The 25,532-nt window shown below is 31.0% G+C and overlaps 2 protein-coding genes and 1 long non-coding RNA gene across 3 annotated transcripts in view; all 3 read left to right on the top strand.

Annotated features, from left to right (window-relative positions):
• LOC132729805 (uncharacterized) overlaps positions 1-20,237 on the top strand; it is a 54,530-nt gene extending 34,293 nt beyond the window's left edge. Inside the window, exons 36-59 of the mRNA XM_060715666.1 lie at positions 149-262; positions 635-895; positions 1,207-1,329; positions 2,125-2,250; positions 2,715-2,840; positions 4,128-4,259; positions 5,293-5,370; positions 5,676-5,846; positions 6,085-6,204; positions 6,455-6,577; positions 7,134-7,259; positions 8,145-8,267; positions 8,499-8,756; positions 9,013-9,119; positions 9,528-9,684; positions 9,829-9,948; positions 16,493-16,615; positions 16,737-16,994; positions 17,162-17,268; positions 17,863-18,019; positions 18,210-18,467; positions 19,050-19,156; positions 19,472-19,631; positions 20,071-20,237. Of these exons, the coding sequence (XP_060571649.1) occupies positions 149-262; positions 635-895; positions 1,207-1,329; positions 2,125-2,250; positions 2,715-2,840; positions 4,128-4,259; positions 5,293-5,370; positions 5,676-5,846; positions 6,085-6,204; positions 6,455-6,577; positions 7,134-7,259; positions 8,145-8,267; positions 8,499-8,756; positions 9,013-9,119; positions 9,528-9,684; positions 9,829-9,948; positions 16,493-16,615; positions 16,737-16,994; positions 17,162-17,268; positions 17,863-18,019; positions 18,210-18,467; positions 19,050-19,156; positions 19,472-19,631; positions 20,071-20,237 (3,602 nt within the window). The remainder of the gene's footprint in view (positions 1-148; positions 263-634; positions 896-1,206; positions 1,330-2,124; positions 2,251-2,714; positions 2,841-4,127; positions 4,260-5,292; positions 5,371-5,675; positions 5,847-6,084; positions 6,205-6,454; positions 6,578-7,133; positions 7,260-8,144; positions 8,268-8,498; positions 8,757-9,012; positions 9,120-9,527; positions 9,685-9,828; positions 9,949-16,492; positions 16,616-16,736; positions 16,995-17,161; positions 17,269-17,862; positions 18,020-18,209; positions 18,468-19,049; positions 19,157-19,471; positions 19,632-20,070) is intronic.
• Positions 20,238-20,689: 452 nt separating this feature from the next.
• Positions 20,690-23,514, top strand: LOC132729707 (protein draper-like). The gene is made up of 7 exons (XM_060715564.1): positions 20,690-20,699; positions 21,033-21,169; positions 21,567-21,726; positions 22,111-22,217; positions 22,532-22,691; positions 22,881-23,159; positions 23,468-23,514. The coding sequence occupies exons 1-7, from the start codon at positions 20,690-20,692 to the stop codon at positions 23,512-23,514; spliced, it is 900 nt and encodes a 299-aa protein (XP_060571547.1).
• Positions 23,515-23,811: 297 nt separating this feature from the next.
• On the top strand, positions 23,812-24,327 carry LOC132728824 (uncharacterized). The gene is made up of 2 exons (XR_009625535.1): positions 23,812-23,920; positions 24,274-24,327. It is a non-coding gene; the product is annotated as an uncharacterized LOC132728824 (long non-coding RNA).
• Positions 24,328-25,532: the final 1,205 nt, after the last annotated feature.

Here is a 25,532-nt window from a genome sequence, read left to right as displayed (position 1 = left end):
ACAGTCATTGAATCAATGACTTCTAGCTTTAATTGTATTACAAAATAAAATGTGTTATTTCACTATTAGATCCTGATTTATGTAATACTATTTCATTTATGAATGAACAAAACTTTAATTAATCAATTGAGATATTTTTCCTATTAAGACATAGATGAATGCAACAGAGGTGTTTGTCCACATGACTGTGTTAATACTAATGGAAGTTTTGAGTGTGTTTGTTTCATCGGATATAAGCTTTACGGTTCAACTACATGTAAAGGTATGAAATTTGTATTTTACAATAGCTAATAACAAAATTTCGTTTGTTTGTGGTTTTCTATCTCAAACTTTTTCCAATAAATACATAAATACATTTTGTCATTACTGGTTTTTTAGTTAATTTATATTTACGATTCCATTATTTTTGTTGAGCATTCGCCATGCCCCGATTTGCTTTGGCTTACAATAAAAGGACCACATAGTTTTGTATGCATTGTGTTATGGAATGATATATTAAGAGGTTTATTGGTGTTATCTTTATTTGTAGAAATAGTCTTTACTAACTGCATGATAGAAAAACCCTCTTAATTGATTTTCTTAAAATCAATATGACTTCTATCCAATCAGACATATTTATCAATTATTATTGAAGCTTGTGTTGTTCCTTATTGGGGAGAAAACTGTGCAAACAAATGTGTTTGTACAGGTCGTGGTGCAGATAGATGCGACCCAATTAAAGGTTGTATATGCAAACCTGGTTGGCAGGGAGACAAATGTGATAATGACATTAATGAATGTGTTGCAACGCTAGATCAATGTGATGATCCATTGAAAACTTGTGTCAATAGTCTAGGCTCTTATACGTGCATCTGTCGGTCTGGATATCAACTGACAGATGACCAAAAATGTGAAGGTATGTTTACTGTAAGATATTTAAAAGCATAGTGTTTGTAACCACAGTAATCCTATAACACTGATCAGAATATTATACTGAAAATGAAACACTGTCTGTTATGACAAACTTTTTACTGTTGTTTCTACCTTAACCCATTTAACTATTATTATATTTAAAAACTTCAAAATCCAAATATGCAATATAGAAAAGACAAGAGCTTTTTTCTCATTTCAAAGTAGTACAACTTCTATCTGCAGTTCAACTACTTTCTTCTAAACAATGTTTGTGACGGATATTGTATCAAATTTACAAAAAACATTTTTTCTTAGACATAGACGAATGCACTGATCCACAGCTCAATGATTGTGAGCAGAATTGTACAAACTCTGTGGGAAGTTATTCCTGCAAATGCAGAGACGGATATACCAGGCTAAATGGAACATCCTGCACAGGTACTTTCTACAGAATTTACGCTTAGAGTATTTGAATTTTATTATTAGTCTAATCAATTGAAATGCATATATGAGAAGCTGGAAAGCAAACTGACTTTACCATATTTTCAATTTATTCGTCATGTTAACTTGGTCATTAGTTTTTTCTAAGTCTATCATGTAAAACAACCAGGTCGAAATTGAAAATGTCCTCGTTTTGTCGTAACATAATACGTTGTATGATATTGTTTGTATATTTAGTACAGTTGTTTGATTTTACTCGGTCAAGAGAAAATATTTATAACAAAATGATTATTATTGAAGACGTATAATATCTGTTTTCAATGTTTGTATAAAATCTGAGGAACAATTACATTTATAAATGAACAAATAAGCGAACTTTAAAGGCCATCGAATTTATCTATTGTTTTGAAAAATATCAACTGCAATTGTATGTATCCAGCCTTCCTTTTGAACCATTCAAACTCAAACAGAAAAACACAAATGTTTCTAAAGACATCCTGTTTTTCCTTCGATTTGATCTCTGTACCACTTGCTTACAAGTAAATAAAAGCATCACCACCTAGACGTCGAGCCAAAAACCGATTATCTGACAGTTGTCATTTGTAGTAATACGCTGTAAATTACTATTTCTAGTAATAAAGATATGGTTGTGCTGACACAAACTGTGTTCTTTTTCTAATGGTTACTGCGGTACGGATAAATATCTAAGTGGATAAAAAGTGATCCCTGTGTGATCATGTTATAGTTTAATATGGGCACATTTCTTATATTTTCATATTGTTTATATTGTAGATGTAGACGAATGTGAATTGGGTTTGGACAAGTGTGAGCAAAGATGTATAAATAATCCGGGCTTTTATTCCTGCCTCTGTCATTTTGGGTACTCTCTCAATGATGATAGACGTACTTGTGCTAAATGTAATTGACGTTTTTATTCACAATGTATCTAAATTTAAAACAAAGGAAACTGCTGGACATACATTTTATCGGAGCTTTTATCTATGTTTCGTATATGTCCATTGCACTGTTGTATTGATTCGATTCTATTTGTACAAGTGTCAATACATATATGTATGTTCAATTTCGGGCGCTTGATAGTAGCATAATTATTGCAATTACTATTTGTTTATATCTTTATGAAGGAATCAAAGCCCTGAATCTATACTAGATTCGCCGCTGTCGGATCCTTGTCTGACTGGATAACATTTACACTTTAAATCAAAAACTGTTTGATAAAATGTTCCAGACGCTCTTTAAAGTAGCAATGATTATTTAGGACAATAATTTGTTTCAACATGCTAAATGATTCATATTTTGAGTTACATCAAAATTCGGTTGTTTATCAGATGTAGTTTTACTTATCTTTCTAATAATATTTCCAGTGTCTGATGCATGCTTGAGTATCAATAACCTGACGTGCTCACATTTCTGTGTGTTGGCAAGTGAAGATGCATCGTGTGCTTGTATGAAAGGTTTCAATTTGGATCCTGATAATGAAACGTGTTCAGGTACAACAATTATACCGCACTTAAATATGTAATATTCAAATTCTGTATTAAAGTGACATTATGCTCATTTTTGTCGGTGACAAGTTGGATTGAAATGGTTATAATGATGAATGACAAAATTTGATAATGAAATGTTAATGATATAACAAAAATGTACTTCAATTATTAAAAGACTGCCCCACTCTTTAAAAAAATGAACGATATTTATAGACATTTCCGGGGGTCGTTTGGATTCTATATTATTTTTTGCCAAGTAAAATTGAACTCAATTATGGCAAAATTTAAGATTATTTAGTCTTTCAAATGTGTACTTATCATTTTCACTTGAACATAATGTCACTTTAAGCAATACAATTGAATTATGATGCCGTATATATCATGAAAAGTCAATGTATTTATACTTCATGGGTGCGTTCCCCTGATAGTGTGCAACACTCCCGTAGCGTTAAATGGCTACATCATCTTATTTACCTCCGCCTTTCCCGCACTTCTTAAAATAGTAATATATTCGTAATACAATTTGTTGTCGGGATATATGTGGTAAATATAGCCTTGCGGACATAAATATAATCATCGGCTAGCGCTTCGGGTCATATTTATTTCAATCAGGCTGTAACTCCTGTAAATTCCATTAGTCAAATGTATAACAAAAACACTAGGCAAGTGAATTTAAAAGTTTAAGTTTATCACAAAATTATGTTTGAATTCCATAAGAAATGAAAAGTATATTTTAAGACTGTTTTCAGTTTTTCTGTTTTATAACTGTCACTTTTACTAAATAATTTCAGTTGGGACTTTTCTTTTGAAATGAAATCTTTGCATAGAACAGTTTTCATTTTTCTTGTCCGTACATCGTATGATTTTTATCATTATCTAATTTTTATCTACATAATGAATAACGTGCCATTGAGCCAGTCTATAGTCGATCGCTCTAAACTTAACCGTTGAGAGAGGTAACGACTGAGGCAGTGTCACTTACTTCATTTGCTCCGACTCTGTTGAAGTTCGGCTGCGCTTTAAATTGTCGCCAAATTTAATATGATGCTCTGTGTGCTAGCATTTAGTCTTCGTTGACGGGGCGGAAGGGAACCAGGGCAACTTTATAATTAAACAACGAGCACATACCAAGAACATGGAGAAAAATTGATTTGTACTTCGGATATTCAACTGTAATAGAAAACGATTTTCAATGCTGACTGACTGTTCACATCATTGGGCGGCGTCTTTGATGTGCAGTATCAACATTTAATTTTTTTTCATTATAATTTCACTCACTTGGTATTTCAGATATAAATGAGTGTGAGAATGATGCAGACAATAAATGCCATATCAATGCTACGTGTATAAATACGGCTGGATCTTATAATTGCGAGTGTCCAGTAGGTACACAACTTGAAAATGACGGCAGGACTTGTTCAGGTATTCCACTTTTCTTTTTATTTATTAACAATTGCCTCAGTAAACATTTTATATGAATTCTCTTTTTCAAAAAAATAATAAAAAAACAATTGAATTATTATGATTGTTATAATAATATTTTACTTAAAAAGTAAAAAAAAAAAGAAGAAAATATCATTGTCTAAAATAGACAAAATAAGAATCCATAAAGAAAGTCCAAACGGTAAAATATAAAAATGATGCTGACTCGGTTTGATTGAGCCTGTCAATGAACGGTGCTTTCGAGTGCAAACTACCGCTCGTGCCTCCTAGCACCGACTTAAGCAGACTTCAACATTTATACATGAAATGGTAAAATTTTTAACTAAGAAACATCAGCAGATGTGTTCATACGGCGGTTATCGTGGAACTTTTAATGTTACACTTCCGTGTCTTTCCATAAAATGCGGCATATGGTCCCAAATTAATAGAAAGCATGTGTCCTAAACGAGAAAACAATGGGCGGAACTAAAGAAAATGGAATTTTGAAAGGTGATGAGTTGTTATGAAGCCTGCATTTCACAGAGAATATGTTAAAGGAAAGCAGGCAACATATCCTAAGGGTGATTCAACATAATTCAAATAGGAATTTTGGAACCACACAACTAGATAATGCCAAAATGTTGAAACTTAGAAATACCACAAACACATCAATAATGTCTTGCTGAACGATCATCTCTGATCGAATGTACTAGGCGACTTTTAATATCCATATCAGATATTATATTCAATTGGAATATGAATTGATTTTAAAAGCCAAAGTGATATATAAAATGCGGTTGTCTGTAGCTTTGACAATTATCTAATATCAAAAGAAAATAAATCAATCCCCTGAATATATATAGTGTTTATTTTTGAAACATTTACCTGACTCTAAAACAACATGACAGTATAAATTACATACAAATAATTTGTCTCAAATTATCAGTGAGTATTTTGAATTATCATTTGGTAAAAAAGTCAGTTAATATAAATAAGAAACGTAAATATTATCAATAAATCTCTTTAATAATAGAATGTGATGACTATCACTATGGCAAGAACTGTTTGCATGAATGCAGCTGTCTTAATGGATTTTGTGATAAAATAAAGGGTAAGTTATGCGCTTTTGAGATATTAACTGTAAACAAAAATACAAATTGATCTTATCAATAAATATTTCAATGAATTTTCCCGATGCACTGTACATTGCGGACATTGGTCGTGTGATTCATCTATAAACTGAACATTTTTTAAATAGTTTATGTAAAACTGGAATTTAAGTTTTTCATAAATATTAAATAGTTAAGTTAAAAAATAACAGTGTTCATTCATTAGAATTTAAGTAAGACATGATATCCATTTTCTACACGATTTTCGTTTTTAACAAAAACAAAATGTTTTGCACTATGTATTAAGGTTGTGTGTGTCAACACGGATGGGTTGGTGATAAATGTGACATCGATATCAACGAATGTGAAACAGAACAAATCTATTGTCCTGCCCAAAATACCATGTGTGTAAACCTTCTGGGGAGTGCTACATGCTTATGTCAAACCGGATATGAAAATAGCACCGGGAAATGCTTGGGTAATTTAATGTGTGTTTTTATGTTATCGTTAATAAAAATGCAGATGATGCAAATATTGTTATAAACTAAAACAATAACTTATGTTGCTTTATTGAATGGTAGTTTAGATAAAAAGAAACGTTTGTTTCACGCGCAAGCATTTTTAAATTTCTGTTTAAGTGTCGTAAATAGAATTCGTTATTTATTCAAAAAGAAAAATATAAGAACTCGTTGTAATTTTTCTTTCAATAATTCCAGATATCGATGAATGCTCTGATTTACAGCTGAACTCATGTGACCAACAATGTATGAATACAAACGGTAGCTTCAGATGTAGCTGCCACAAAGGTTTTCAATTTAGAAATGGAAAATGTATAGGTAACGTCACAAACCAATAATCTATTTGAGTTTGTGAAATAAGTAAATTATCAATTATTAACATTCTATTAATAATTAACTGTTAAAAATAGTATTATAACTGCACAGTCATATTTATTTCTTATTTATTATTATGCTGTATTATAGTATTCAATTATGTTGGCAAATGTTTCGCAAACAAATTTTAAGATTAGTAATATTCTATTTGAGTGTTAAGAATGAGATAATCAAAATGAATTAATTATACCAGATGTCAATGAATGTACAAGTAGACATGGGTGTGGTCAAATTTGTGAAAACACCGTTGGCAGTTATTTATGTTCATGTGAGGAAGGCTTCAAGCTTCAGTTGTCTGATAGAAAAACTTGTAGACGTAAGTTCTTATTTTAAATCGAGATTATGATTTATCGTCTTGCAAACGAGCAAATTGTCATTACAAGTAACGTTACGAGATCACGACGGTCAAAGCTACATTGTGTATGATGTCAGGGCTTAAAAATAAAATCATTTGCGGAACTTAGATAATTAAAAATGTGTATCTGCTTTCTGTAAGCCTATTATGATTCAGTTCTTACAAAAATGAAAAAATAGAAATAACAAAACAAACGCATTTCATTACAAAATATTTAATATATATGTATAACACATGAAGTATGTTTCAAACAAGTATGAGGAAAACAATGAATTCAACATTGATTTACATGTATTTCAAAAAATTGATTATATACATTTAACACAAAACTATTTAACAGACGCATGATACAACTTGCAGTTTATATTGAAGTTATATAAAGTTATTCCACAAAGCCATAACATTTTGAAACAGAATAAATTATCATTTTAAATCGGACAAAAAAGAGGAAAAAGAGCAAACAATTTGCAAAATACATTTTGAATATATGAATATAATAGTCTATATTTGTTTCTAGCGGAGTCTGAATGTAATGAAGACCAAAGCAAGACATGTCCCGCGCATGCGTCATGTTACATAAATAATGGGACAGTAAGTTGTACATGTTCGAGAGGATTTGAACCGAGTGGAGATAGTTGCGAAGGTAATATGTAACAAACAACTTTTAAATAGGCGTTTTCATTAGTTACGAACGCAGTCATGTTTTTCTGGCTTATCACCAAAACATATAACGTTAAACATGAAGTTAGAACAATACGTTTGTTTGATTGTAAATTGAGAAAAATAAATAGTGTTTGAGAAGGAAAAATACAAAATTCTGTCAAAAATGATATTACAATATTTTGTACTTTTTTACAACGTTTTTATTAACTACATATGGCTTTTTATCATCGATTATTATCAATTGTAATATCTGTTTTTCCTTTTCGTTAGATTTATAACCTGCTATTTTACTAATCTATATGAAAGAATGGTTGATGAAACGTTGTTTCTTGCAATAGAATATATATTTTTTAAATCTATTTAAAGTTAAACTCGCTGATTTAATCTAATCATGTACACAAATATGCTGGTTACTAGATGAGTAATGGTACATTTGAGTGCACCATGACAAGATTCATGCAATATTATTGTCTTATATATATTTAAAAAGACAAAATCTGATTTGATTTTATTAATATGTATACAATATTTTATGTGGACAAGTAACATGGTCCGACAGACAGAATTTTTTCAAGACTGAAAATTATAGAAAAAGATTGGAATTATAAACGTTTTCTATCATGTTAAATATTACGAACCGGTTTATTTGCTTTATCTTAATAAAACTGTATGTCATGTTATTACATTTGATAATAAACGCCATAAAGGCGTCATACCAACTGAAATTTATTGTTTTATATAGATTGATATAGTAAGTAATATTATAATGATACTTTGAGCTTCGAATTTAAAATATGTACTTTCTTGCTTTGTTCATTACATAATAAATTGTTTATTGTATTGTAACTATTAAATCTTATACTAGATGTTGACGAATGCCTGCCAAGTGTTCAGCCATGTGACAGTCTATGCAATAATACTGCCGGCAGTTTTGTATGTAGTTGTAAAACTGGGTTCCAGTTACGAGATGATAACATTACATGCAAAGGTATCGTAACAACCAAAATTTTAAATGATATAACTTTCTAAGATACTTTCAAACTAATTTTAGTTTATCTTATAGGTTTTTTACTATGCCTTAGAAATTTTTTATTATGATCAAAAATATAATTTCAAATATCTAATACTAGATAGATGTTAGCTTTTGCTTGAAACTTGCGTAGATTTCCCAAACCGCAATATTGTGGATATACACCAGTATTAAAACCTTTATTCATAGAGTGTGAAGCATGGAAGTATGGCTTTGATTGCCAATCAGATTGTTCTTGTGACGAATCAAACTCTGAACGGTGTGACCCTGCAACTGGGACGTGTGTATGTAAATCCGGTTGGGAGGGTGCAAGTTGTGAAGATGACGTAGATGAATGCTTAAATAATACTGCTTGTCCAACTAAGTCAGCATGTCTGAACTCAGACGGGAGTTACATGTGCAAATGTAACGCCGGGTATGTAAAGACAGGAGCTAAACGATGCGAAGGTTTGTTATAGTTGTATTATTTTGTGTTTGTCTGAAATGTATTATTTCTTGAAAGAAATAATGCGATGAGAAAGCAAATAAGTATTGAAATGTGAGCTACTCCAACATGAATAAATGTTTTTAAATCCTTTGGAAGACCGATATAATTTAAAATATGCAACAATTTGACAGCGTTACACCTGTATTAGTTTTCTTTGTCAAAATACATTATGACCTCACGGATACCTATATCAACCATTACATGTTTATTTTTAAGAATGTGATAGTCGTCATTTTGGAGAAGACTGCGCTCGCGAATGTACTTGCAATATTGAAAACACTGAAGATTGTAATCATGAGACAGGCTCATGTACTTGTAATCAGGTATTTTGCTAATGTTATTTATTTGTATAAACGTTTAACATTACATTCCTTAACATTTTTATAAAAGGTCAATGCATTTTTAATTAATTGAATAAATAACCGTCATGTCATTAAAAACACTAGACTATTGTTGAGTTATGTTAAAATATATACTTACTTGATTCCATGTTAAATTGTTATTCAACAGTCATTTTCTTAAAAGGGAATGTCTTTCTTGTTGAGAATGCGTCTACTTGCCTCGTAATATTTGATGAATAACTGACAAGCATTAGAACTTGGCATATATTCGTTACATATTTGAGGACCGTAAAGCATTATCGACTTATTCTACTCCTTTTGCAAAGCTACGTCATGTTTTTCATTGCATGCTATATACAACTAACTTAACTTTGTTGTTGTCTAATTTAGAGATGGCAGGGACAAGATTGTTTGGAAGATGTAAATGAGTGTTCAAGCAACAGCAGTATTTGTGATTTTAAGGCTAACTCAATTTGTCGAAACAATATCGGTTCATATGAGTGCATCTGTAAAGATGGTTTTCTGGAACAAAGTGGGATTTGCACTGGTAATCCACTAAATATAATTTAAATGATAACACATGAAAAATATTAAATCGTGCAATGAATGTGAAGACATATTACAGATTAGTTCATTGTCAGATCAAGTGTTTTTTTATATTTTAATGTTGTTGATTTTTTTGTTGTTGTAGATTTCAATGAGTGCTTAGATAATGAGAAAAATAGTTGCGGACAGAAATGTTTGAATTTACCCGGTAGCTACGAATGTGCATGTTTTTCTGGTTTCTACATGTCGGGAGGAGATTGCCAAGGTATTACTAGAATACTCGTACTGCCACTATTATTCTATAATAATAATGTTCTATTATGCCAGTGAAGCACATTTTGGTTTGCTCGGGTCTGCGTTTAGTAAACATCGCTCACCTTCGTTGATATTTTCTTTCATAACAAAATAATATATGCAGTTCAACATTTTTATAGACATATTTTTCTATGATGCATTGTGCAGCAATCGACTGCAGGATAAAAACATTACCAAGCGTACAATAGTTCTATCAGCAACCAACTGACCTACTTGCAACCAGGTTACGGTTGTGTTGATCATTTAAGTCAATATCGAAATAATTAAACGTTGCAACGTATGTTTAATAACTTGGCTAAACAATCAACAATCAACAATCGACAAATGTCTAGCTAGACAATCAACATTCAGCTCAACATTCGATCTATAATAATAATCAAAGAATTCTCAAAGTGAATGTTGAGCTAGACAATCAACAATCAAGTAGACATTCGAAAAGTTCTTATGTCGAGCTAGACAATCGACATTCAGCTCAACATTCGACTTGTAATAATTATCAAAGTATTCTTAAAATGAATGTTTAGCTAGACAATCATCATTAAGCTAGCTAGACATTCGAAAATTCCTTATGTCGAGCTAGGCAATCGACATACAGCTCAACATTCGACCTGTAATAATTATCAAAGTATCCTTAAAGTGAATGTTGAGCTAGACAATCATCATTAAGCTAGACATTCGAAAATTTCTTATGTCGAGCTAGGCAATCGACATTCAGCTCAACATTCGACCTGTAATAATTATCAAAGTATCCTTAAAGTGAATGTTGAGCTAGACAATGCATTCGATAATTTCTTATGTCGAGCTAGACAATCGACATTCAGCTCAACATTTGACCTGTAATAATTATCAAAGTATTCATTAAGTAAATGTTGAGCTAGACAATCAACAACAGCTAGACACTCGAAACTTTCTTATGTCGAGCTAGACAATCGACATTCAGCTCAACATTCGATCTATAATAATCATCGAGGTTTTCTTAAAATGAATGTTGAGCAAGACAATCAACAATCAGCTAGACATTCGAAAAGTTCTTATGTCGAGCTAGACAATCAACATTCAGCTCAACATTCGGTCTATAATAATAATCAAACAATTCTCAAAGTGAATGTTGAGCTAGACCATCAACAATCAGCTAGACATTCGAAAATTTCTTATGTCGAGCTAGACAATCGACATTCAGCTCAACATTCGACTTGTAATAATTATCAAAGTATCCTTAAAGTGAATGTTGAGCTAGACAATCAGCTAGACATTCGAAAACTTCTTATATCGAGCTAGACAATCGACATTCAGCTCAACATACGACCTGTAATAATTATCGAAGTATTCTTAAAATGAATGTTTAGCTAGACAATTAACAGTCAGCTAGACATTCGAAAATTTCTTATGTCAAGCTAGAAAATCGACATTCAGCTCAACATTCGACCTGTAATAATTATCAAAGTATCCTTAAAGTGAATGTTGAGATAGAAAATCAACAATCAGCTAGACATTCGATCTCTAGTAATGATCAAATAATTCTCAAAGTGAATGTTGAGCTAGACAATCAACAATCTGCTAGACATTCGAAAATTTCTTATGTCGAGCTAGACAATCGACATTCAGCTCAACATTCGACTTTTAATAATTATAAAAGTATTCTTAAAGTGAATGTTGAGCAAGTTAATCAACAATCAGCTAGACATTCGAAAATTTCTTATGTCGAGCTAGACAATCAACATTCAGCTCAACAATCGACCTGTAATAATAATCAAAGTATCCTTAAAGTGAATGTTGAGATAGACAATCAACAATCAGCTAGACATTCGAAAATTTCTTATGTCGAGCTAGACAATCGACATTCAGCTTAACATTCGATCAAAAAAGTGATCGAGGTTTTATTAAAGTGAATGTTGAGCTAGTCAATCAACAATCAGCTAGACATTCGAAAATTTCTTATGTCGAGCTAGACAATCGACATTTAGCTCAACATTCGATCTATAATAATGATCGAGGTTTTCTAAAAGTGAATGTTTAGCTAGACAATCAACAATCAGCTAGACATTCGAAAATTGCTTATGTCAAGCTAGAAAATCGACATTCAGCTCAACATTCGACGTGTAATAATTATCAAAGTATCCTTAAAGTGAATGTTGAGATAGAAAATCAACAATCAGCTAGACATTCGATCTCTAGTAATGATCAAATAATTCTCAAAGTGAATGTTGAGCTAGACAATCAACAATCTGCTAGACATTCGAAAATTTCTTATGTCGAGCTAGACAATCGACATTAAGCTCAACATTCGACTTTTAATAATTATAAAAGTATTCTTAAAGTGAATGTTGAGCAAGTTAATCAACAATCAGCTAGACATTCGAAAATTTCTTATGTCGAGCTAGACAATCAACATTCAGCTCAACAATCGACCTGTAATAATAATCAAAGTATCCTTAAAGTGAATGTTGAGATAGACAATCAACAATCAGCTAGACATTCGAAAATTTCTTATGTCGAGCTAGACAATCAACATTCAGCTTAACATTCGATCAAAAAAATGATCGAGGTTTTATTAAAGTGAATGTTGAGCTAGTCAATCAACAATCAGCTAGACATTCGAAAATTTTTTATGTCGAGCTAGACAATCGACATTTAGCTCAACATTCGATCTATAATAATGATCGAGGTTTTCTAAAAGTGAATGTTTAGCTAGACAATCAACAATCAGCTAGACATTCGAAAATTGCTTATGTCGAGCTAGACAATCGACCATCAGCTCAACATTCGACGTGTAATAATTATCAAAGTATACTTAAAGTGAATGTTGAGCTAGACAATCAACAAACAGCTAGACACTCGAAACTTTCTTATGTCGAGCTAGACAATCGACATTCAGCTCAACATTCGATCTATAATAATCATCGAGGTTTTCTTAAAATGAATGTTGAGCAAGACAATCAACAATCAGCTAGACATTCGAAAATTTCTTATGTCGAGCTAGACAATCGACATTCAGCTCAACATTCGACTTGTAATAATTATCAAGGTATCCTTAAAGTGAATGTTGAGCTAGACAATCAACAATCAGCTAGACTTTCGATAATTTCTTATGTCGAGCTAGACAATCGACATTCAGCTCAACATTCGACTTGTAATAATTATTAAAGTATTCTTAAAATGAATGTTGAGCTAGACAATCAACAATCAGCTAGACATTCGAAAATTTCTTATATCGAGCTAGACAATCGACATTCAGCTCAACATACGACCGGTAATAATTATCGAAGTTTTCTTAAAATGAATGTTTAGCTAGACAATTAACAGTCAGCTAGACATTCGAAAATTTCTTATGTCAAGCTAGAAAATCGACATTCAGCTCAACATTCGACCTGTAATAATTATCAAAGTATCCTTCAAGTGAATGTTGAGATAGAAAATCAACAATCAGCTAGACATTCGATCTCTAATAATGATCAAATAATTCTCAAAGTGAATGTTGAGCTAGAAAATCAACAATCTGCTAGACATTCGAAAATTTCTTATGTCGAGCTAGACAATCGACATTCAGCTCAACATTCGACTTTTAATAATTATCAAAGTATTCTTAAAGTGAATGTTGAGCCAGTTAATCAACAATCAGCTAGACATTCGAAAATTTCTTATGTCGAGCTAGACAATCGACATTCAGCTCAACATTCAACCTGTAATAATTATCGAAGTAATCTTAAAATGAATGTTTAGCTAGACAATCAACAATCAGCTAGACATTCGAAAATTTCTTATATCGAGCTAGACAATCAACATTCAGCTCAACATTCGACCTGTAATAATAATCAAAGTATCCTTAAAGTGAATGTTGAGATAGACAATCAACAATCAGCTAGACATTCGAAAATTTCTTATGTCGAGCTAGACAATCGTCATTCAGCTTAACATTCGATCAAAAAAAATGATCGAGGTTTTATTAAAGTGAATGTTGAGCTAGTCAATCAACAATCAGCTAGACATTCGAAAATTTCTTATGTCGAGCTAGACAATCGACATTTAGCTCAACATTCGATCTATAATAATGATCGAGGTTTTCTAAAAGTGAATGTTTAGCTAGACAATCAACAATCAGCTAGACATTCGAAAATTGCTTATGTCGAGCTAGACAATCGACCATCAGCTCAACATTCGACGTGTAATAATTATCAAAGTATCCTTAAAGTGAATGTTGAGTTAGACAATCAACAATCAGCTAGACATTCGATAATTTCTAATGTCGAGCTAGACAATCAACATTCAGCTCAACATTCGATCTATAATGATAATCAAAGAATTCTCAAAGAGAATGTTGAGCTAGACAATCAACAATCAGCTAGACATTCGAAAAGTTCTAATGTCGAGCTAGACAATCAACATTCAGCTCAACTTTCGATCTATAATGATAATCAAAAAATTCTCAAATTGAATATTGAGCTAGACAATCAACAATCAGCTAGACATTCGAAAAATTCATATGTCGAGCTAAACAATCGACATTCAGCTCAACATTCGACTTTTAATAATTATCAAAGTATTCTTAAAGTGAACGTTGAGCTAGACAATCAACAATCAGCTAGACATTCGAAAATTTCTTATGTCGAGCTAGACAATCAGCATTCAGCTCAACATTCGATCAAAAAAATGATCGAAGTTTTCTTAAAGTGAATGTTGAGCTAGATATTCAACAATCAGCTAGACTTTTGAAAATTTCTTATGTCGATCTAGACAATTGACATTCAGCTCAACATTCGATCTATATTAATTATCGAAGTATTCTTACAATGAATGTTTAGCTAGACAATCAACAATCAGCTAGACATTCAAAAATTGCTTAACTCGAGCTAGACAATCGACATTCAGCTCAACATTCGACCTGTAATAATTATCAAAGTACCCTTAAAGTGAATGTTGAGCTAGACAATCAACAATCAGCTAGACATTCGAAAATTTCTTATGTCGAGGTAGACAATCGACATTCAGCTCAACATTCGATCAAAAAAATGATCGAAGTTTCCTTAAAGTGAATGTTGAGCTAGACAATCAACAATCAGCTAGACATTCGAAAATTTCTTATGTCGAGCTAGACAATCGACATTTAGCTCAACATTCGATCTATAATAATGATCGAGGTTTTCTAAAAGTGAATGTTTAGCTAGACAATCAACAATCAGCTAGACATTCGAAAATTGCTTATGTCGAGCTAGACAATCGTCATTCAGCTCAACATTCGACGTGTAATAATTATCAAAGTATCCTTAAAGTGAATGTTGAGCTAGACAATCAACAATCAGCTAGACATTCGATAATTTCTTATGTCGAGCTAGACAATCAACATTCAGCTCAACATTCGTTCTATAATAATAATCAAAGAATTCTCAAAGTGAATGTTGAGCTAGACAATCAACATTCAGCTCAACATTCGATCAATAATGATAATCAAAAAATTATCAAAGTAAATATTGAGCAAAACAATCAACAATCAGCTAGACATTCGAAAAATTCATATGTCGAGCTTGACAATCGACATTCAGCTCAACATTCGACCTGTAATAATTATCAAAGTATTCTTAAAGTGAATATTGAGCTAGACAATCAACAATCAGCTAGACATTCGAAAATTTCTTATGTCGAGCTAGACAATCGGCATTCAGGTCAACATTCGATCTATAATAATAATTAAACAATTCTTCAAGTGAATGTTGGGCTGAATGTCGATTGTCTAGCTCGACATAAAAAAATTCGAATGTCTAGCTGATTGTTGATTGTCTAGCTCAACATTCACTTTAAGAATACTTTGATAATTATTACAGGTCGAATGTTGAGCTGAATGTCGATTGTCTAGCTCGACATAAGAAATTATCGAAAGTCTAGCTGATTGTTGATTGTCTAGCTCAACATTCACTTTGAGGATACTTTGATAATTATTACAGGTCGAATGTTGAGCTGAATGTCGATTGTCTAGCTCGACATAAGAAATTTTCGAATGTCTAGCTGATTGTTGATTGTCTAGCTAAACATTCTTTTTAAGAATACTTTGATAATTATTAAATGTCGAATGTTGAGCTGAATGTCGATTGTCTAGCTCGACATAAGAAATTTTCGAATGTCTAGCTGATTGTTGATTGTCTAGCTCAACATTCACTTTGAGAATTCTTTGATTATTATTATAGATCAAATGTTGAGCTGAATGTTGATTGTCTAGCTAGACATTGAATGTCGATTGTTGATTGTTGATTGTTTAGCCAAGTTATTGCACATTTAAAATAACGGCGTGTTAAACATTGCAAATACTTTACAAAAATATTTATTTGTCAGTAAAGACATGTATTTATAATCTAGTTCTATATAAATGAACGAGCCTGTGGTGAAATTTTATCTTTTGATGACAGTTAGTTTAGTTTAAAAAGCCCAAACTTCAGTGTGTAGGATATTAGCTTTAAATCATATCGGGTCCAGGACTAAAATGCTCCATTTATTCCTTCTTACAGACGTTGATGAATGCAAGAAGAACAACACATGTGATCACAATTGTAATAACACATACGGAGGTTTCATCTGTTCATGTGAGCCCGGATTTTATCTAAACGTAACTGATCGGAAATCTTGCGTTGGTGAGTAAAACAGCTTTCTTTTTGACATTACAATATATAAAATAGAGGTCCTTAATGTTTGACTTTTAACAATTTGAAAAAAAATGTCCGAGCATTTTACTGAGTATTATATGCTTTACAGCCTGTGGAGAATGGACATACGGATTTGAATGTGCACATAATTGTTCTTGTCATGTGCCGAATTCTGAGAGATGTGATTCCAGAACTGGTGATTGCATATGCGCCAAGGAATGGAAGGGCTCTGAATGCACCGAAGATGTTGATGAATGTATCGATGAAGGAATATGCCAGGAAAATTCATATTGTGAAAACTCTTATGGAAGTTTCGACTGTTTATGTGACATTGGATACCAATTGATTAACGGCAACATATGCAAAGGTACGACATAAAATCTTAAACCATTTTAGAAAGACAACAAAAATAATTTCGAAAATCATATAATTTTGGGAATAATTTCCCCATATAAATATCATTTTATAGTTTTTGTTAGACCATATGAAGTTAATATATTCTATGAGTTAATATATGTTATAACATACCTTCAGACTGCGACAATCCGTATTATGGGGAAAACTGCAGCAAGGTATGCGACTGCATCCCTAAAGGAACACTTGAGTGTAATCATGTAAATGGTAGTTGTACTTGCAGCCAGGTGAGAAGTTAAATCAAAAAAATTAATGAAAGTTGATTATGTAAATTTTATTGAAATGATATTAAGCCATTCTTACAAAAATTGTTTTCATACCAGAAACAGATTTAAAATGGGTTTAAACAAATTGCTATGCCAAACACTATATAAGCACACTGTATATACATCATCTAAACAAAACAAAATGGATTCGGTTTAGTTCTTTACCTGTTTTGCTTACATCACCTCCAAAACTAATTATCAGTGTGCATATTATCGCCAGTTCTAATTTTAAATACTTCAATAAGTTAATGTAACTTCCAATCTCCTTTTTTGTATCGATTCTATACGTTATGAAATATTTGTTCTTTTATATGATAAATAAAATCTTAAAGTATCTTTAAATCAACCAATACTAGTTCTATGTACGAAACGAATATGATTGAACGTATATATATATCCACTAAATAACATGGTGTCTGAAAGGGTTAAATCAAAGCTTCACTTTTATTTAGAAGTGAGTACAAGATACAATTGTGAAAGTTCAATGCATAAGATTTTAATCCGTAACTTAATCATCCATTCATTGGTTGTATATAGAGTTATTTGTTTTCTAAGGGCTGGACCGGCGTGTTGTGTAATGTCGACATAGACGAATGTGAAGAAAATAAAACAATATGTGAATATAAGGACAATTCTACCTGCAAGAACGAAAATGGTTCATACAAGTGTTTGTGTAACGACGGCCTTAGAGACGAGGATGATATATGCACAGGTTTTGCTTAGTTTTGCATGATATCTTAACGAATTTACTTTTTTCTTGAAATGTTTTTACCTTAAACTTATTGTGTATCTATAATTATGTATACATGTAATATTATGATGATGTTTTTAGATCGGTCTAATGAAACACTTGTATTCGAATGTATTTCTGCATTTCTATGTCATGCTGTTCACATTTACAGAATGCGATATCTGGAAATTTGGAGCAAATTGCGAATCAGTGTGTTCATGTCATACGACAAACACTGAGCACTGTAACCCGGTCACTGGATTATGTAGGTGTAAGCCAGGTTGGAAGGGTACTATCTGCAAGGATGATGTGAATGAATGTGAAATCGACAATATTTGTCAGAGTAACTCTGTGTGTAACAATACGGTCGGAAGTTTTGGATGTGACTGTAATACAGGATACATTGAGGCAAATAATGGAGAATGCTCTGGTATGGTTAAACTGAAACAAGAAAAATTATTTTTTATAATACAAACATATTATTGACATAAATGAAATTTGCTTATAAGCTAAGAGTCATGTCTTGCACTGCAATAAAAGAAAAAGTGCATTTGATTGATTTCAAATTACTTACTAATTCGTATATCAGATTTGTGTGTATAGCGATCATATGAATAGAAATGAGAAGATGACTTTGTCGACTTTGACCTCTAACACATTGGCGCCTATACCTGCCAGGGACATTATATTATATTTTGTAATAAAGCTATCTGCTATCTTTTCCATCAAGCTTTTGGGTGATAATTGGTTCTAGTCGGGGGGACATTTACGGTGTCAATGTGACTTAAAACCAAACCAAAATCGGTCTCATTCATACTGTACCGCATGACAAATATATACAAAATATGTTATTGAAATATTTTTTCAGTCACTGTTCGGACACACACTATGATACGAGTAAAGAGTCATTTAAAACATAATAACATAACAATCTTATTGTGCTACCTTTTTTTCGGTTGACTTCTTTCAGTCAAATAAAATAAATGTATGTGTGATATTTGGTATTTGATAGAATGTAGCAGCTGGTTCTTTGGAGATAATTGCAGTAAAGAATGTTCGTGTAATAAAGATAACACTGACATATGTGATCATGTAACTGGTAAATGCACTTGTTCAAAGGTACTTTTATTACTTTTTCTTCTGCATTTATATCTCAGATGGATATAGCTATATTTAATATAATGTAAAGTTGTATCTATTTATACAAATAATCTATATTTATTTTGTGTATGCGCATCTTACCCTTAACATGTTATTGGCATTTATATTTAATCAATTGTAAAAATTTATATGAAATCATATATAATACATAAATATTTAAAAACACACGCTTAATCCTCAAATTAAGTTATGGAAAGGCTGGTTTGACAAACATGGAATGTTTCTTTGTCTAAATGGAATTAAATACTTTTATTGCCCTTATTTGTAACGAAGGGATGGACTGGTGACAACTGTAATATGGACGTAGACGAATGTTTGAACAATGACCATCTTTGTGATGAAATGGCAAACTCTACATGCAACAATACCATCGGTTCTTATTCATGTGTATGCAATACTGGCTTCAAAGACGATGGAAGTAACAAATGCAAAGGTAATATTCTTGGATCTATTTGTTTTACTTCATAACTTTACAAAAAAAAGTTGAAAAGGTAGTTAAAACAATGTCACGATAAACATACAATTATGCTTAAGTTATTGTAAAATTAATAACTTAAAATTGTGATGTATATCTTTCTACTTATTAACCACTGCCGTTGTTTATTCTCATACAGAAAACACAACAAAACTTTATTTATCATTTCTTAAGTCATGCTTTCATATGGACTTGTCTTTATACATGCTTAATAAAGATATAATTATCAACGGCATATGGTAAAAAAATTCATGTCTTTCAAAATTGCACTTCTTATGTAGCAAATGAAATGTGATTTGTTTACGAAGTAAGAATGAGTGACGGTTTTAAAACTTCTAAATTAAATGAATTGCACTAATTATAAGCAGAAAATTAAAACAAACAGTTAATGTTGTAGAATGTAACAAATGGTTCTTTGGAAATGAGTGTAGCACAGAGTGCACATGCGATAAAGACAACACCGAGTCGTGCGATCTTGTTACTGGTAAATGCACTTGTTCAAAGGTACATGTTAATCTTTTCTGTTTTTATATATCACAAATGGATATTATTATACTGAATTAGTGAAACTTTATCAATCAAAACAAATAATCTTTATTAAATGTTTGTATGTTTGTATCTTATTCGTATTGATACTCTCTTGGAATGATTTTGTCAAATATACATGTTATCTGTTCTTAAAATATATATAAAATTTTTTTACCTAAATTTTAAAAAACTTAAAATTTAAACCCCAAATTTTAAAAGTTTTAAAAAAAGGGGTAACCTTTATGTTTTTTTTTAAAAAACTTTAAAATTTCTATTTGCTTATTCACTTTGAATTCTAAGCTTTCCCTTCCCCCTTATTTTTTCCCGGAAGGGTTTGGCCCGGGTTGATAACTGTGATTGGATTTTAGATAAAATTCTAAAAATACAGCCCTTTGTGTGAAAAGGAAAACTCTAATGCAACGAAAGTGCTGGTTGGGTATTTTTTTTTGGGAAAATACGGGGGCTTAAGGACTATGGAAAAAACCCAAATGGGGAAAGGTAAGGAAATTTAAAACCCAAAACATTTTTTCTGCATATTAAGCTTAGACATTTAAAAATTTTAAAAAAGAATTTAACAATAGCTAGACATTTTTTATGCATATCTTATTAATTATTGTTATACAGAAAACATAACAAATATTTGCAGATCACATATTTTTAAATAATTCAGTTAGACGTTTTCTAAAGAATATATTGGATAATATCATGCGATAATTAAAATTATGCCGTTCATAATTGTACATATTATGCAGAAATAAAGGAATGTGTTTACAAATGAATAAAGGTTTTAAAAAGTTCTTAAATTAAATTAATTCATCTAACTATTACAAGGAAATTCAACAAATAGTATATATGCCTTAGAATGTAGCAAATGGTACTTCGGGAATGAGTGTAGCACAGAGTGCACGTGCGATAAGGACAACACCGATACATGTGACCATATTACTGGTGCTTGCTCTTGTTTAAAGGTACCTATTCTGTGTATTCACATCTGCAGAGACATGATTTTTGTCATTGTGCACGTGTATTTACAGAGTGCCGATCATTATTATGATTTTTTTTTGCCCCGAACCGCAAATTATTTATTCGTAACGTGACACTCGTAATCAATTCAAAGTATTTTCAATCTTTTTCCTATCGATAGTAGTAAGTGTATGAATCGGAAATATATTCATTTAAACAATTTGAAACAGAAAACATTCCATAATGGAGAGAATTTAATCCATCTTGTCAAAAAAAAAAACAATATAAATTTGTACATATTTTTATATCCAACTGACAAAGTTGACGTAAATAATCAAAGTTTCAGTTACTTAAATGCATATACAAACCATTATGTTGCCTGTATTTTCGACTTTGACTTAGGAATGGACAGAGGAAAACTGCGATACAGATGTAGATGAATGTTTAAACAACAAAAATCTTTGTGATATAAAGACAAACTCTACCTGCAACAATACCATCGGTTCATATAAATGTGTATGTGATACAGGATTTAAGGACGATGGAAAAAACAAATGTGAAGGTAGATTTGTTAATTTGTATTTCTATGTCATAGCTTATGTATAATAGTTGTAATTTTTTTCAGCAATGTGATTAAGTATTCGACCATTGCAAAATATATTGTTTATACTTGATAAACATTTCAAATATTGCTTTACCCGCGCATTTATTCTTATAGCATAATGAACAGTTTTATGAAAATGATATGTTATGGGTTTGAATAAACATATTCGTAATATTATAATGCTATGTAATAGTTGTTGTCACGTTATGTACAAGTAACTAATTTTAAAAGTCTAATTGCATCAAAGGTAGGAGAAACTATTCGAATATATAAACAATTGATTTTGGCGTTAACAAATTCATTTTAAAAGCATAATATATTATATTGCATTATATATTACAGAATGTAACATGTGGCACTTTGGTAATAACTGTAGCATGGATTGCGCATGTATTAAAGATAACACCGACATTTGTAATCATGTTACTGGTGATTGCACTTGTTTGAAGGTATTTCATAGTTTCTCAAAACGTATATCTTCTATCTTTTAGCTCATATCGTCATAAAATTATTTAAATTCAAATGTTTATTTATTCAATATTTCTGAATGTCGTATGAAAAATATGAGTTTACATTTCAAACCAATGAACCTTCTTTGATAAAGACATTCAAATCATTCCCTTTACGTAGACTCTACGACAACAATGCTTTAAAGTTTAATACTGCAACTAACTTAAAAATAATTTGCGATGCGCATTAGAAATGTCAAAAGAAATTCCAATTCTTAATCATTATACAAATCCTTATATTTTCTATGACTAAGGAATGGACTGGCGAGAACTGTACAGTTGATGTAAATGAATGCTTGACCAACAGCAGTCTATGCGATGGAAAGACAAACTCTACCTGCAACAACACTATCGGTTCATATATGTGCATATGCAAGACAGGATTCCAGGATATTGGGTATAAAGAATGTGAAGGTATGACGTTTAAATATATATTTTTTCTATTAAACTTTAGCTAAAATTGTTTAAGATTAAAAATGGTTATTTAATAATTTCATATCTAATGTTATAATGTATTCATAATTGTAAATCTGTTTTCTATCGACTTTCATTATGTTATTGTGTTATGAACATGGTTTGTTATGTTAAATTTGCATGTTTTAGAATGCACTGGGAACACATATGGTAAAAACTGCTCAGACATGTGTGGCTGCAACATAACTAATTCATTAAGTGAAAACCAAGCATGTGACATAATGACGGGACAATGCAAATGTAAAGCCGGTTGGTATGGTGACAGCTGTAATGATGATGTAAATGAATGTGAAGATAGTAGAACCTGTTCAACTGTCAGTGATACAACGTGTGTTAACACATTTGGTTCTTTTCTTTGTTACTGCCTAAGGGGTTTTACGAAATCGTTTGACGGTGCCTGTATAAAAGGTAAACGTATCAGCTACCTTTACAAAGTTTATTTACTACTTGTTTTTTTTTACAAATATTTACACAATTTAATTAAGATATTAGAAAACTACAAATGTATTTGCCTCTTTTACTCTACGGTACATTCACATAATCTCGAAATATATTTTTGTAAGGTATAAACAATGGTATATTTATCTCAACTTCACTCTAATACTGCTACTGTAACTTTTCTTTCATATTATAAGTGATGGTTGATCGGTACGAAAGTAAGTATCTTATTGATTGCAACTCTCAAAATCTAATTAAATTTCCGTTTTTGTTTTCAGAGAGTTTAACGACAACTGCAGTTCCTGTAAAGGTTGTTTTTCGTTAACATATACTTAGGTTGTACTCATATTTCGTTAACATATACTTATAAAACAATGTGAAATATTCTATAATAATTCAATTGTTATAGAAGCATTTTTAATTTCTTATTGTTTCTAACATTTATGTTTCTTTGGTAGCACGTAAATTGTATTTGTAATTTGTTGTGAATATAAAAATTTAATTTAAAAAAAAAAAGGTTTTATATGATTATTGATTTTTGGCTCAAACTGTACATTATATCAGAAAAAATCACAGTAATATTATACTTATATGTTGTCTCTGTCTAACTATATCATTATAGGCAGTTCGTTTTTAGGCATTCACTCATATTAGACTACGACCTCCCAGCTGATACCAATCTTCAAGCCGCTGACATATACAACGAAATAAAAAATGAAATACTTTCTACAGTTAGTTGTTTTAATTTAAAATCGTCGCATTTTCTCAGCTTTATTGTGTCAATTTAGCTATCGTTACATTCAATACATTTAACATTGTTGTATAGTGGGACGTGTCAATCCAAAATTTATTTTTTCTTAACGTCATGTTAAGTTATTTAGAAGAAAGTTACAGTAAAGACAAAATGAAGATGAGAATATGACACGTTTTTATATACTTTATAACAGTCACAAAAAAGATATATAGTCACGCATTATTGAAATATTTGATAAATATAGGAAAAAAATAGTAAAAAAAATAGTAAAATAATTTGTAAATGATTTATATGTTAGTAGTTTATGTATTAACTCTTCATCTGCTTCAGCTGTTGGACTTCTACAAGACATATATTGCTGGCTTGATTGAAATAGTAATAAATGATATAAGGTAACTTTGCAATGATATATTTAACATACTTGTACAACGACTCTCTTAACCATCATATCATCAATTAAGATATTTGTTGAATCTATTTTGTTTGTATTTAATATTCAAACAAAATGTAATTTTAAGTTTTAAATACATATTTCCGATAAAATTCTATTACTTTAGTTGCCATGTGGTTTAAACAATATTCATTTCTTTTTCCATATTAACAAACAGAATTCCAATACATGAATTGCATCCAGGATTGCTTTAAGCTTACAAACCTATGAGGATATCGTGTTTTCTAATTTATTTCCTGTTGATAAAATAACAAACAAACAAAAAACATCATTTTTATTAATTAAAATAAAAAAGGTGAGGTGAAATTAAGAGCTAAAAAGATTTTTAAGAAAGTAAAATAGTCATGTGTCTAACTGATCACTTTTGATCTAAAATTGTACTAACATTCTGTACCGTCCATTTGTGAGTACTTTCTTCAATCCACCACTTTACTCTTGTTCAGACTGTAGCCACGTCATTCTTTTTGTTACCTAGTTACTTCACAAGCTAATTTTCTACACTCCTCAATGAAATGTTTGAGTAATTCCTACGTACACTACCTATTATTGCATATGTTGATTTGTAAACAATCCATCATATAGATGTGTGTGGTTTTTTTTCGGATCTTTACAGTTGTATTTACAGTTCTATGTGTTTTTGCTCAGATGGTAATTTTATAAAATATACCATAGGAAATTGAATAAATGACCAATTTAAAAAAAATCCTTAAAGATACATCCGTTTATTCTCTCAGTCCTTGCTTTTCCTCTTCGTTCACTAGTTTAAAACATTTAATACTCACTATACAATCCCTAATTGTATATATATCGTCAATATTGCATTTCAATGTGGTGTGTATCTCTCTCTCTCTCTCTCTCTCTCTCTCTCTCTCTATAATATATATATATATATATATATATATATATATATATATATATATATATAATGTTCTTGTCCATTTGATTTTAACAGTATTTTATGATTTTAACAGTATTTTATGATTTTAACAGTTAGCAAATATTTTATTGTGATTTGGTTCTCATAATTGCACTAGCCTAATGTTGCTTTTGTAGCAATATGAGATATGCATGCTGTTCTCCTTCCCACTTTTAAGTTATGGGATTCCATTTTTTACTCAGGTCACGTCTAACTGTTCAT

Source organism: Ruditapes philippinarum, unplaced genomic scaffold (assembly GCF_026571515.1).
Source record: "Ruditapes philippinarum isolate M1 unplaced genomic scaffold, ASM2657151v2 ctg1069_1_1_1_1, whole genome shotgun sequence".
NCBI lineage: Eukaryota > Metazoa > Mollusca > Bivalvia > Venerida > Veneridae > Ruditapes > Ruditapes philippinarum.
This window is presented reverse-complemented; position numbering and strand designations above follow the sequence as displayed.

Coding starts and splice junctions, on each gene's coding strand:
- LOC132729707 (XM_060715564.1), top strand. Junction 22,218..22,531: donor GTGATTGCACTTGTTTGAAG/GTATTTCATAGT, acceptor TCTATGACTAAG/GAATGGACTGGCGAGAACTG. Junction 22,692..22,880: donor TGGGTATAAAGAATGTGAAG/GTATGACGTTTA, acceptor TGCATGTTTTAG/AATGCACTGGGAACACATAT.